We start from the raw sequence: 13,643 nt of genomic DNA, 5'->3' as shown, positions 1-13,643 counted from the left end.
TTTTCAGATATAATTATGCCTAAACTTTGAAGTAAATGATGTATGAGGCTACAAGAGCTTACCTGTTCAGACTCTTACCTAAATTGACACAGAACGATTCTCAATCGTTGTTGAGCAAAGGGGCGTGCCAATTCAATCGAGTTTGCTAGATCGAAATAAAAGTTGATACGCCCCTTTTGTGGACTATACTTCAACATCAAATTGGAGTAGCACTATTGTCGCAAATACAGACCGTCAAAAACTTCAAAATGCTGTATAGCCAGTCAAGGTCGTAAAAAACCTCCATCATCATATAATTTTTATATATAATTATATGCAGGTTAATGATGTTTTTTACTATCATCTTATTTTACAAATAGCTTTCTGAATTACGGCAAGTTATGAAAAAGAAAAAAGAAAGAAAGAAGGTTTATTTGATTTTCTAACACGTTATATATATCCGGAATGCACATAAGGTTCTGCAACACGCAGCGTGAACGTCCCACACCCAGAGATGGGCCTCATCTATCAGCCGAAGGCTACCAATGGGTCTTCGACGCATCGTTAACATCACGCACCTGGAGGTGGGCCTCATCTTTCATTAAGATACAGAAATAAATCTTCATTTTGCCATTTCTTTATTTGGAAGATTTCATATTTTTTTTCAAATTTATTTAAGCTATGTTCACACTGCCGATCAGATCAACTCGATCAAACTCAATCAAGACGATTTAAGCGATCGGGAGACTGGTCTGACTCAATCGCCAATAATGTTCGGGGTGGTCTACCATGGTCGTCAGGCGTTACCTGACGAAGCCGCACGACAACTAATCTGAAAACATCGCAAATCAATCGTATGCGACACACAGATCGTATATATTCTTTCGACAAGTCTTTTTGGGGAAAAGATAAAATTGAGAATGGAAATAGGGAATGTGTCACTGTGACAACAACCCGACTTAAGAGCAGACCACAACCAAAGGCCATCCATGGATCTGCAATGCAGCGAGAAACTCCCGCACCTGGAGGCATGATTCAGTTGGCCCCTAAACAAAAATGTTTACTAGTTCAGTGGTAATGGACGTCATACTGAACTCCCAAATATACACAAGAAACTAAAATTAAAAATCAAGCAATAATAACAAAGGCTAGAGGCTCCTGGCTTGGGACAGGCACAAACACGCGGCGCCGCAGTGGCGGATCCAGGGGGTTTCCGGGGGTTGGAACCCCCTTTTTTGACCGATAAATGCATATAAATGGGGACATATAGTTGGAACCCCCCTTTTTTTGTCCTGGGTTGGGAAACCCCCTTTTCAGAAAATTCTTCTTCTTCTTCTGTTAAGGAGTTGACCTCATATTTGAATGCTTTAATAACTCTGCATCTGGGTTCATACAAGGCATACTGGGTGGCATGATTGCCAATGAGACAATTCTCCAAGTCTAATTAAAATATAGATCTCCGATTTCGTTATACTATAAATTCCGCTATACTTTGTAAAAATTTTACTTAAAATTAAAATGAAAATTTACATTTTTCACGGTAAAGTCGTGTTTTTTTTCTCACTTATTGATAGTTAAAATTGAAAATGGAAATGGGGAATCCGAATGTGTCAAAGCGACAACAACCCGACCATAGAGCAGGCAACAGCCGAAGGCCATCCGGCAATGGGTCTTCAATGTAGCGAGAATCTCCCGCACCGCGGAGGCGTCCTTCAGCTGGCCCCTAAACACATATGTATACTAGTTCAGTGATAATGGCATCATACTAAAACTCCCAATTATGCACAAGAAACTAAAATAAAAAATCATACAAGACTAAGAGTATGTATATAGTATAATGAAATCGGTACCTATATATTAATTAGATAACTGATTGACAACTCTCCAGAAGAAACCAGAGACATATATACACACATGTACACCAAATAGTACAGTTAACAACTGCATGTATAGTTCTTGAAATATTAAACATAAGCACTTTTAATGGATTATGATTTCTATGTTAAATGTTAAAAAAAATTATATTATTAAAAATGTCTTGAAATATTTAACTTGAATATTTTTTTACTGACATGATTTCTTTTCTAGAACATGTAGAACAAACAATATATTTTTTAGGAGTACATGCATGCACCGTGATTTAGGTTTATACAATGTATATCTGAAAAAAGTCAACCGTTAATTTTATGGTTCTAAAATTGAGTCATATTTGGAGAATCGCACTTTTTTTTTATAAGCAACAAATAAAAAAAAAGAATAGAGAAAGATGGGAAATAAGGAATAGAAAATATTGACGTGATAAAATGTAAAATAAAAGAGAAACCGTAGTCAGAATTTGTAAAGAAAAAAAAAAGCATATATATATAGATAGAAAAATTGCAAAAAAAAAATTAAAGGTCCTACGTACCAACCTAGGTTGTCCTCTCCTTAAAATATCCAGTATGCCTTTTGGAATATACAAATTGTCAAGAATTTCAATAACAGCCGGGAAACAGACTACCACACAGACCCCCAATGATGAGCTCCCCTCCCCCCTCCCACCCCCCTCAATGATTGCAACGGTATAAAATCCAGGCTAAACGGGGAACTAGGATACAAAAATATATTGACCAATCACAAACCGAGAGAGTACTCTGAGAATTTAGACTTCACCATATTAAACCATAGTTAAATCTGAGAGTATCCGAATGACATTGTAAGAGCGGGAAATAATTGCGGAAAGGCAGCTGTGAAGCAAGAAAGGAGTCTACTGTCTACGAATCTAATGGGTGTAGAATCGGAACCTGCGAGCAAGAAGCCAAAAATGCCCCTTGACAATGTGGTTTTAAGATTTGCTAAATTGACAGCCAATGCTCTATGTCCGACTAGAGGTTCTAAGTTGGCCGCTGGATATGATTTGTACAGGTATTGAAGAAGTAAAATGCGCCTATATTTTTCGCTGACCTTTACGTTTTTCTATATCTCCAGTCATCTAAAAGTTTAATGGACCGATGATCATGTCCATTCGAGTCAGTCGAGGAAAGCGATTGTTTTAACTAAAGAAAGCCGGGACATAAATTGAACATAAAAAAAGATGTGGTATGATTGCCAATGAGACAAATTTCCACACAAGAGACCAAAATGACACAGACATTAACAACTATAGGTCACCGTACGGCCTTCAACAATACACCTTATCGCTATTTGTCCGCCATTGCTGGAAATCACACAGGTTCCCGTAAAATTTTGACGTCATAAAACAAAATGTCTGACGCCACAATGGAAAAGTGATTGTTGTTGACGTCAAAAGTTCAAGCGGACGGGTCAGCCGGGAATAGCGATAAGGTGTATGAGCAAAGCACTCTGCCATATTTTTTTCTCCAAAAATAAATATACAATCTTTTAAACATTGGGTATCTTCAAAATTGAAATTGTTAAAAAAAAAAACTCAGAAATGAACTTGTCGACTCATATGGAAAATATTGTATCAAATATAATGATAAATAAGTTCCCTTTACGTATTGAAGGCGGTAATTATAGTAGAAGTAGAGTTAGCTTTGATGCCAGAAGTAACATTCATACTGTCAAGACGTCCATGGGACGTATAAACTTATTTACACTTTTGGTATTTATCTGTATCTTGCCTCCGAATGACCATAAATCTACTCCGAATCACCTTTTGACATCAATCAACAATCACTTTTAAATAGTGACGTCAAATTATGTTGAATTGTGATGTCAAAATTTATGGCGGACAAATTTGCATACAAGTGTAAATACGTCTATTGACCATACCTTGAAAATATGTGGCAGCCTCAAGACGATATCATTTATGATTTAATGAACTGGTGTCGTCCATGTTGTGTTAGAAATACGTATTTATCAATAAAGCATTTAGATATATGTAAATGTTTGTAAATCTATCATGTTGTAAAATTTGTCATCATGAAGGTTGTTAATTGCTTATTTTTTTTAACATAAGTATTAATTTTGTCAATAAATTATAATGGATAAACAAATTAAGATCACTGTTATTTTAAATACACAGCAACTTAACTGTCTACAGGCAGATGCAAAACGCATTTAAAAAATTATTCGGGTAGTGTTGTAATAATATTTTATGTTACAACCTTGTGCATGTTGTGGTCTTTACATGTATGGTCAATGAGGCAGTATAACCGACACATCTTATAGATGTCATAGAAATGTGGCCATTGCGTCTCAAAAAACTTTGTCATAGTATACCAATATAAGATCTAATAAGCTGTTTACTGAGGCCACAATTAGAAATATTTAGGTTTGCCCAAACCCTACCCAAGGTTGAGACGGTGGGTAGGTAGGTAGGCATTTTTTTTTTTTTTTAAAGAAATTGAAGTATCGGATGTTTATTAGTCTTCATGCCTATCTGATTAAAAAAAACTTCTTCAAATCGGGACAATAAAAGAATTTGAGTAGGCAGCTTTTTTCAGGGTAGGTAGGGTTTGGGCAAACAAACTTATTCTCTTTTATGGCCTGACGCAGAAAACATTACAATACAACACAATAATCTTTATTCTTAAACATTGTTTCTATAAATAGTCTTGAATTTAACTATTAAGTGTTGACCAGCATATATTTTTCCCATTGGTCAGTGTGCTCAAAATAGATTAAGGAGAACTAATCCATTGTTTAAAAGTTTAAAAAATATTGTCTATGTAAATTTTTCTTTTCAGTGCCTATGATTATAAGATTCCATCGAAAGGGAAAATTTGTGCAATGACAGACATACAGATAGCTTTACCAGAAGGCTGTTATGGTCGTGTGGGTAAGTACGACAGACATACAGATAGCTTTACCAGAAGGCTGTTATGGTCGTGTGGGTAAGTACGACAGACATACAGATAGCTTTACCAGAAGGCTGTTATGGTCGTGTGGGTAAGTACGACAGACATCAGTGTTCTCCCCAGGATTTTTTTAAGGCGCAAAATTCAAGGGCGCTTAACTCTTTTTTTAGAGTGAACTTTTGTGATCTGAAGCAATCAGTCATTAATCCATGACATGCAATATGAATTATAATGCAGAGTATTTAATAATGAATTACAAGAATATATATATGAAATAAATTGATTTTAAACACAAAAGTTATAAAATTTATAAGTCAAAATACAAATATTCATCTCTGTACTCTGCTACTTCTAGGGATAATGTTTCAAGATAGTGTTATTTTGTTGGACAGTCTGTTCCTCAATTTTGTCTTTATCCTCTTTAGGGTTGAAAACCCCCTCTCACAATAACTTTTGCTTATACCCCCTTTAACATTTGTAAGCCATGAAAACTCAGTCAGCCACTTGTCATTGAAACCAGAAACATGGTGCTTGCTGTTATCACTTGCTAAAACTTTAGCTAGGTTGAGATTAGGAGAAGCAATGACATCTGCTTATACTGACAGTGAAGAGGAAGGTGTAATATTCCCCTTTTCATTAGAAGTCATTAGGCTAAAAAAAAAACTTCTACTTCCATCATCTGCCTTTTGCTAAGTAGAAGTCACCCTTTTGTTATTTGCAGAGAACATGTTCATTCAGAATTAATAAAATCGAATATGGTTAAGATATTTGATCATATTTGGTATACAACTTTTTAAAACAAAAATATGTTAATGAACAGCTGACAAGTTTCCGTAGTTTTACATTACGCTTCCGTGTGTTGATCTATTATTGTTAAAACCTATCTCTGACAGGCAGATATAAACGAAACTTATGCAAGTTTTTTAAAGTTAAGACCATTGAAATTATCAACTAGTGACATTATATAGAAGCTGCAGCAATTCCGTACCCGTGTTGATTGTCACAATGATATTTCCTGACGAACGGAATTTTGCGATCGATGTTCAATGATCATTTTTATTTCTAAAAACACGACAGTTTGAGACAATTTACCTTGCAAGTAACATTTTTTCACTTTATATTAAAAATAAATCACTTCTCTTTATCTTTAATCAAAGTTTATTTTATTTTTTTTTAATTACAAATACTCTCATTCATAATTTTCATCGAAAATATCTTAAGCAATGTGTATTCAAATTTATCACGTGTATTCATCACGTTCATTGGTCGTGTTAAAATAGATTCTTCTTCTCGACGACCAATAAAAAAATTCGTTATTTAAATGGTCAAGTGATCACACACACAATGCGTAAATACAATGTATTTGCGATCTATTTCTTCAATTTCTGCACTGAAGTTTTTAAATTTTTTAATTTTCTTCTACAAATATCTATCTTCTTGATGATCATGTACGCTATTACATGATAACAGTCCGATAAGGCTGAGATAAGCGTGGCTCAGGTAAAACTAATTATCAGTTATTGCGTAACACTGACCGACCTCTCAGCGGTGATCAGCAACTTGACAATTTTAACCAACATTTATAATGAAAATGTGAAAATTAACACGCTGCGGGATCAAGTATTAAGGGACAGCGGACAATTAAGACGCTGCGGGATCTTCGAAAATATTATTAAGGCGCTGCGGCACCGCAGCGTCATATCGGCCTGGGGAGAACACTGGACATACAGATAGCTTTACCAGAAGGCTGTTATGGTCATGTGGGTAAGTACGACAGACATACAGATAGCTTTACCAGAAGGCTGTTATGGTTGTGTAGGTAAGTACGACAGACATACAGATAGCTTTACCAGAAGGCTGTTATGGTCGTGTGGGTAAGTACGACTGACATACAGATAGCTTTACCAGAAGGCTGTTATGGTTATAGAAAGGGAATGGTTTTATATTTGGTCTGCAATTTTTTCATCTGCATCTGAGTACCTGCTTACTGTTCATGTTTACCAATAGAGTAAAATTTACTTGTATATCAAAAAAACTTTCGTCAAAATTTTCTCGACTTCTGATGAGTTGTACATGTTGTAGTCTGTAAGCAATTTGACATCTGGATTGCTAATAGTTTTTTGTACACCCGACAAAGAATTTTTTTATCAAAGTTTGAGTGGCTTCATTGAAAATGAAAGACGATTTATGCTTCAATATACATGTTACCTAAACCAATTGCTTGCAGCAAGATGAATGGTTTTGTTTCTACATTAACATTAATTGAACTTCTTTTTCAAGATGTGAATGAACTGTCTAAATTTTTAAATGATTTAAACGAGGAAATACATCTAAACTAGAAGATGAGAACTCTACATCCAGTCGCAATTAAAATGTTAACAATAATAGGTCAGAGGCCTTCAACACATAGCCTTAGCTCATAACAAACAGCAAGCCATAATGACTAGTGTAAAACAATTCAAATAGGAAAACAGCAACATTTACAGCGAATAATATTCAACACAAATGATGATAAACTGCACCACTGGACCTCCAGGCACAGAGGGAATAATTTGCCAATGAGTCATTTACTACTTTATATCAATGAAGATGTACAAAATCATAGTGTATTGGTTTTGTAATTGCCATGCTTCTCATCTGACAATACAACAATAAGTATTGTTATTTAAAAAAAGAATTATATCTGGTTATAGATTTGTACGATCAACCCTATATATGCGTCTGTCTATTTAAACATTTCATCTGGTTTTGTTTTTCAGCTCCAAGATCTGGTCTTGCAGCCAAGCATTTTATTGATGTTGGAGGTAGGTTCCTGTTTGATCTTGTATAGTGTTTTCAACTGGAGGGGATTTGATGGTATTGCCAATGAGATGACTCTACATCCAAGTCACAATGTGTAAAAGTATGACTTCAACATGGAGTCTTGGCTCACTCTGAACAACAAGCTATTAAGGGCCCCATAAATGACAAGTTTAAACCATTCAAACAGGAAAACCAAAAGTCTAATCTATGAAAACAAAAACAAAACACTTGAGAACCATATCAACAAATGACAACCACTGAACATCAGGTTCCTGAGTAAATGTGCAAAACAATGACAGGGTTCTAATGTTTTTATAGACACCAACCTGAAACAATAGTGAGTGTAACATCACAACATAAATGCACTACACAGCTACTTTTTCCTACATGTAGGTACTATTTCTGAACAAAAAATATATAGTACTGGAAATTTACTTTTAATATTTAGTACTATTTCTTTACATGTACTTTAAAATTATTGTAATTTTTAGGTACTTGTATTTTACAGTACTTGATTAGTATTAAATATTTTGGTACAGAAATAATACCAACAGTGATCACTATATTCCGTTTGAAAATCATAATTTTAAGAGATTTTAAATAGAAAAACTTTCAAAATGCCGAAAATGTAACGGTAGTAACCAAAAATCTGTAGTACCTATTAATTTTCAAGTACAAATAAAGTACTGTAAGGCTTAAATTAAAATATTGTTTGTTTGCCCTTTACCGACCGACCCTATCAATTCGTTCCGCCTGAAAATCTTTTATTTGTATTTACCAGCAAGATTTTATTTTATTTTATTTTTTCGTTCCTACCAAAAATCTTATATATGTATTTCCCGCTCAAAACTTTTTTACCGGAATCCTCGGGTTTTATCTTTACGTATAAGGTCCAGTCCGTTTGGTATCACCTGAGCGTTTGACATGAACACTTGCATTTGAAGTTTCAAAGCATTTGTTTGAAATCGATGTTGAACGCTGAAATCATGATATGAAGTACGTTACTCTGTACCTTTAAACTTAAAGAGCAGGGTTCATTTATAAAAAAGTTTGTTTGATACAAAAGTATTTACGTGTGTACAAACTAATTTGTAAACGGACGTTGTATTCTATGTAGTGATGGCCTTTTGTGATCCGCATATCAGAATGATTATGTTAACGATGCCGCTAAATTATTTATATCTGACATGAACCAAAAGTGACAAAACCCTGTAAAGTGGAGAATATCTGGCAGTAAAATCGCCAAGTTTTCCATACAGATCATTTATAAATGTGATGCAAAATACGTGACAATTGAGTTTTAAGTCTTGTAGCATTTTTATTGGAAAAAAAGGCACACACGAAATTTGTAACACTCTAGGGACTTTTTCTACTAGTAATTTATGTCTGCCCGCACATTATCTTACCAGTACAAAGTTATCTCTTATATATTTTTTTTTCAAAACTAATAGTCCCAGCGGAAAACTTATTTGCAAAAACAAACGGACAAAAAAATGACATTATGCAGATTTTGTATCTATAAAATAAAATATTTTACCTACCTGCCTACCCATGACAAATAATATACCGAGCCAAGTTATTTTTTTGGGGAAAAAAATAAAATATTTTACCTACCTACCTACCCTGTTTCAAAACATAGGGTCGGAAAAGGGCAAACAAACAATATTTTAATTTAGGCCTAAAATAGAGGTACATAAATGTTACAATAATTTTAAAGTAACAAAATAGTACTGAATATTAAAAGTAGATTTCTAGTACTACAGATTTTCAGTACAGAAATAGTACCTGAGAAAGTAGCTGTGTATGAAATATTTATTGAAAGACAAAAATCAATGACCATACACAGAACAAATAAATATGATCTTTGGCAATGCTGAAAAACAAAATGGTCCTATTCTGTTACCCATAAAGGGCGTTCTCACTTCTGATAAAAGTTAGACAGTCTCAAATTCTTGATTAAACTCTGAAACCATTCATATGTTAATCACTATGTTGTTTTCTTTCAGCTGGAGTAATTGATCAGGACTATCGTGGTAATGTCGGAGTTATCATGTTTAATTTTGGAGAACAGGAATTTGTTGGTAAGAGTTATAACAAATATTATAAATGAAGAAGAAAAAAAACTTGATCCCAAAACCAATTTTACATATCACAAACTGTTTATCAGGAGATATACCATATTTTTGTTATTTGACAACTGCCATTTTTAGTCTTGTTTGGTTAACCCAAGTTTAAATCTAAACCTAATCTTATTGGCCATTACCTTTTCTTTATGCAATGATTGTTAACATGAGAAATCTCGTTAGTACTTTGGCCAACCCAGATAAATAAAATAAACATAAACATGGAAGTTTAATGGTGTAATTGATTTTGAAAGAAAACATTGCACACACAAATTCATATAAGGGTTTTTCCAGAAAAAAATGTAGGGGGGGGGGGTTTGGAAGGCACATTGTATTAATAATACATGGGTGATGGGTATCAGAGCAACTTTTCACACTATAATGCCCTATAATTCTCAATTACAATTGTCTGGGTGGTGGGTGCCGACAAAAACTGCCTTCTAACCCCTCCATACATTTTTTTCTGGAATAGCCCTAACAACCAATATGACAAAGTTTTAACAAATAGAAATGCATGGAAAAATTTAAGAAAAATATAAACTGCTCTCTAATTTGCTTACTTTTCCTACTCCATGATTCTGTGTTAATTGTTTGCTAAGGCCATGTTCAGTAAAACTTGAGATTCCTTTTGTCAATTATATGTTGCGGATTAGCAATAATTGTTAAATAAACTCATCATAGATACCAGGACGAAATTTAGTATATACGCCAGACGCGCATCTTGTCTACAAAAGACTCCTCAGTAACGCTCGAATCCAAAAAAGTTAAAAAGGCCTAATAAAGTACGAAGTTGAAGAGCATTGAGGACCAAGTAGGGAATAACTATTTCAACCCATACCTTATTTGTTGCTACAATTATAGAATTGTCAAAAAATCTTAAGGAAGAAATGTGAATTTCCCAATACTTCAGGAGTCGATTTCACAAAAAAAACTTATGACTAAGATTGATCGTAAGTATACTGATTTGTTCATGCATGACTTGTGATCAATCTTAGACGCAAGTTTTTTTTGTGAAATTGACTCTAGGTATGTTGTATGTTGAATTTTTATCTATTGTAGGCTCAAATTCATATCACTGGACTTACTTGTAACCAATAATTAAGTTTAGATTTATAGTAGCTTAATTTAATTCAAAGAATATGATGCTATTAATTAGATTGACATTGTGTTTAATAATTTTAATTTCAGTAAATAAAGGTGACAGAATTGCTCAGCTGATATGTGAAAGAATTTATATTCCTGAACTAGAAGAATGTGAGGTAAAAAAAAATTGTTAAATTTATGGAACTGTTTTAAAATAATGAAAGCTTTATAAGTTGACTGTCCTACAAGCTACAGGTTCAATCCCAGTGATATTGTTTGCATTAAATTAGTGGAAAATAAAGATTTTTCCCCCTGGAGAAGAATCCCAATTTAAAAAAAAATGGCTTAGAATTATTCCCCAAAAAACAACTTTTTTCCCAAACAGTGCAGTCTCAGTAGTAATTGTGCAAGAATAGAAACTGAAAAACACTCATTTAAACAATTTTCTTGCCTAAAATGACTATATGTGCAAATTTGAGGGTCTATTTATGTATCATCACTGACAAAATGGGGTCTTATTTTAAAGCAGGGTTTGACTGTTGAAATTGGGTCTGTAAATTGAAGTTTCAGTCAAATCATGGTTTATTTTAAATTTCCCAATTTGATGAAAATGACGCATATTTTCCCAATAAAAAAGGGTAGAGGTAGTTTTTAAAAAAGCCAACAATATCACTGAATCCACCATGTCTACCAAATCGGGAAAATTACTCTTTTGATGGGTTTGAGGTTTGTCATTTTATAAAGGACATTTTGAATTTTCCATGGTAGTTTAGGTATTTTGTTATTATCTTTTTATTAGACAGCAAGAAAAAAATCAGGAGACATCTAGCAGCTGTCATACAGAATTCATCTATCTTGTCTTCACAATACTTTGAATCTATAAAATACACATAACAAGGGTTATTTTAATTTGTTGGTATACCAAATAGACAGAAAATAGACAGAAAAAATTTAAAAAAATGTTTTCAATTAATTAGTCTTTAAAAAAATTGACAGTTATCCCTTGATGATGTGGTGTACTTCGAAAGCAGTATTGTGGTTAGATACTTGTCAATGTGTTCAATCTGTACCTCTATCTTAACTTCTGGAAATCTTTATTTTACAGAACTTGAATGCAACTGAAAGAGGAGATGGTGGATTTGGTTCAACAGGAACCAATTAAAAGGGGCATGATGATCATGGTAAACCAATCAGATCAGATGTTACAACAGATCTTGTTACTGTGTCAGCTTACATTAACAAGACAGATTTAAGGTGGTACCCAACACTTTCACTAAAATTTATTTCGCTCGTTTAATTTTCATAAAATTTTGACAAAGTATTTACTTTGAACCTTTGACAAGAATATAAAAATTTCAAAAAATTTGAACCAACCATTTTATCAGAAAAATTACACTGGTTATATAGCAGTTTGACAGACACTAATTTTGATCATTGAGAAGCTTAATATTTCCTTAACAACACAACGTAATTAAAACGTTTAGCTGATTTTACAGAGTTATCTCCCTGTAGTGTTAGGTACCACCTTAAGACACTTTCTGAATGATTGAGACCATTGATATAATATATCTATGATTTGTCTACTTGTATGTTTTCATCTTAATTATGTGCATGTAAAACATGTATGTTGTCTAATATTCATGAATTGTTTTGTAAATTTCATATAATTGTGTGTGTGTGTGTGTACTGGTGAGTGCTTGTGTAAATGAATCATCATCTGAATGGGTATTAAAATGTTTGAGTAAATGAGTCGTTATTGTGAATGCTTGTGAAGATCAATCGGATAATTGTGTATGTGCATTTGTGTAAATGAATCATTATATGAATCGGATAATTGTGTATGTGCATTTGTGTAAATGAATTATTATATGAATCTGATAATTGGGTTTTGTTTTGTCATTTAGACCTCTATCGCAATTAAAATCATGTAGCCATACAAATACTATGTCTTTCAAAAGAATTTCAACTGTTTAAATGTTAAAGGATTTTTCATTTAGAATTTGGGCATAAACACGATTTTTTATCATGATCTGTGCAAAGAAAAAACCCAAGTCCTATTGATACTAAAATAAAAATGAAAAGTGATAGTATTAACTCAAATTTTACCAATAATACAACTTTTGATACATGTTTTCCGCAACCAGATGCACAAAGATGTAGTAATAGACACTGAGATAAATTAAAATGTATTAAATTAGAATTGATTATTTCACAAAGTTTGAGTAAGGGCTATTCCAGAAAAAAATGTAGGGGGGGGGGGGGGTTTGAAGGCAGTTTTGGTCAGCACCCGCCATCCAGACAATTGTAATTGAGAATTATAGTGTGAAAAGTTGCTCTGATGCTAATCACCCATGTATTATTAATATAATGTGCCTTCCCCCCCCCCCCCCCCCATACATTTTTTTCTGGAATAGCCCTAATATTAATAGCAGTTAATTGTTGAAGCAATATTGTTGACCGTTTCCATGCACTAACTTGTGTTCAAATTGTTTTTAGTGCTGTTTGTTTTTCTACCTCGTGTAAGAATTTTGTTGCTTTGTTATATTATGTTTGTAAGGTCCTGTACACCACCAGATTTTCTCTGAATTGTTCTTGTATGGCTTAACTTAGCAGCTGAAAAGTTTTTTGATCAGTGATTCAAAGAATGAAAGTTATAAGGCAAAATTACATACTATTTATAAATGAAACATTTATCTGCTATGAAAAATGTCTTTTTTCCCTAAAAAGATACAGATTTTTGTTAAAATAACCATATGACTTTTTAGTAAACATGAGTCTTGCCACAATGGCAAATTTCGTTGACATGAAATTCACCTTCAACAATAAATTACATATTTTAATGATTTGAATTAAA

General features: G+C 33.4%; 1 protein-coding gene across 1 annotated transcript; it reads left to right on the top strand.

The window, feature by feature from the left end:
• The first annotated feature begins 2,647 nt into the window (after positions 1-2,647).
• LOC143051879 (deoxyuridine 5'-triphosphate nucleotidohydrolase-like) lies at positions 2,648-13,643 on the top strand. The gene is made up of 6 exons (XM_076224871.1): positions 2,648-2,883; positions 4,671-4,762; positions 7,541-7,585; positions 9,590-9,664; positions 10,895-10,965; positions 11,895-13,643. Exons 1-6 carry the CDS (start codon positions 2,744-2,746, stop codon positions 11,949-11,951), a joined length of 480 nt encoding a protein of 159 aa, XP_076080986.1. The 5' UTR covers positions 2,648-2,743; the 3' UTR covers positions 11,952-13,643.

This window comes from Mytilus galloprovincialis, chromosome 11 (genome assembly GCF_965363235.1).
Source record: "Mytilus galloprovincialis chromosome 11, xbMytGall1.hap1.1, whole genome shotgun sequence".
In the NCBI taxonomy this organism is placed as follows: Eukaryota; Metazoa; Mollusca; class Bivalvia; order Mytilida; family Mytilidae; genus Mytilus; species Mytilus galloprovincialis.
The sequence above is the reverse complement of the archived record's forward strand: the minus strand, read 5'-3'. Positions and strand labels throughout refer to the sequence as shown.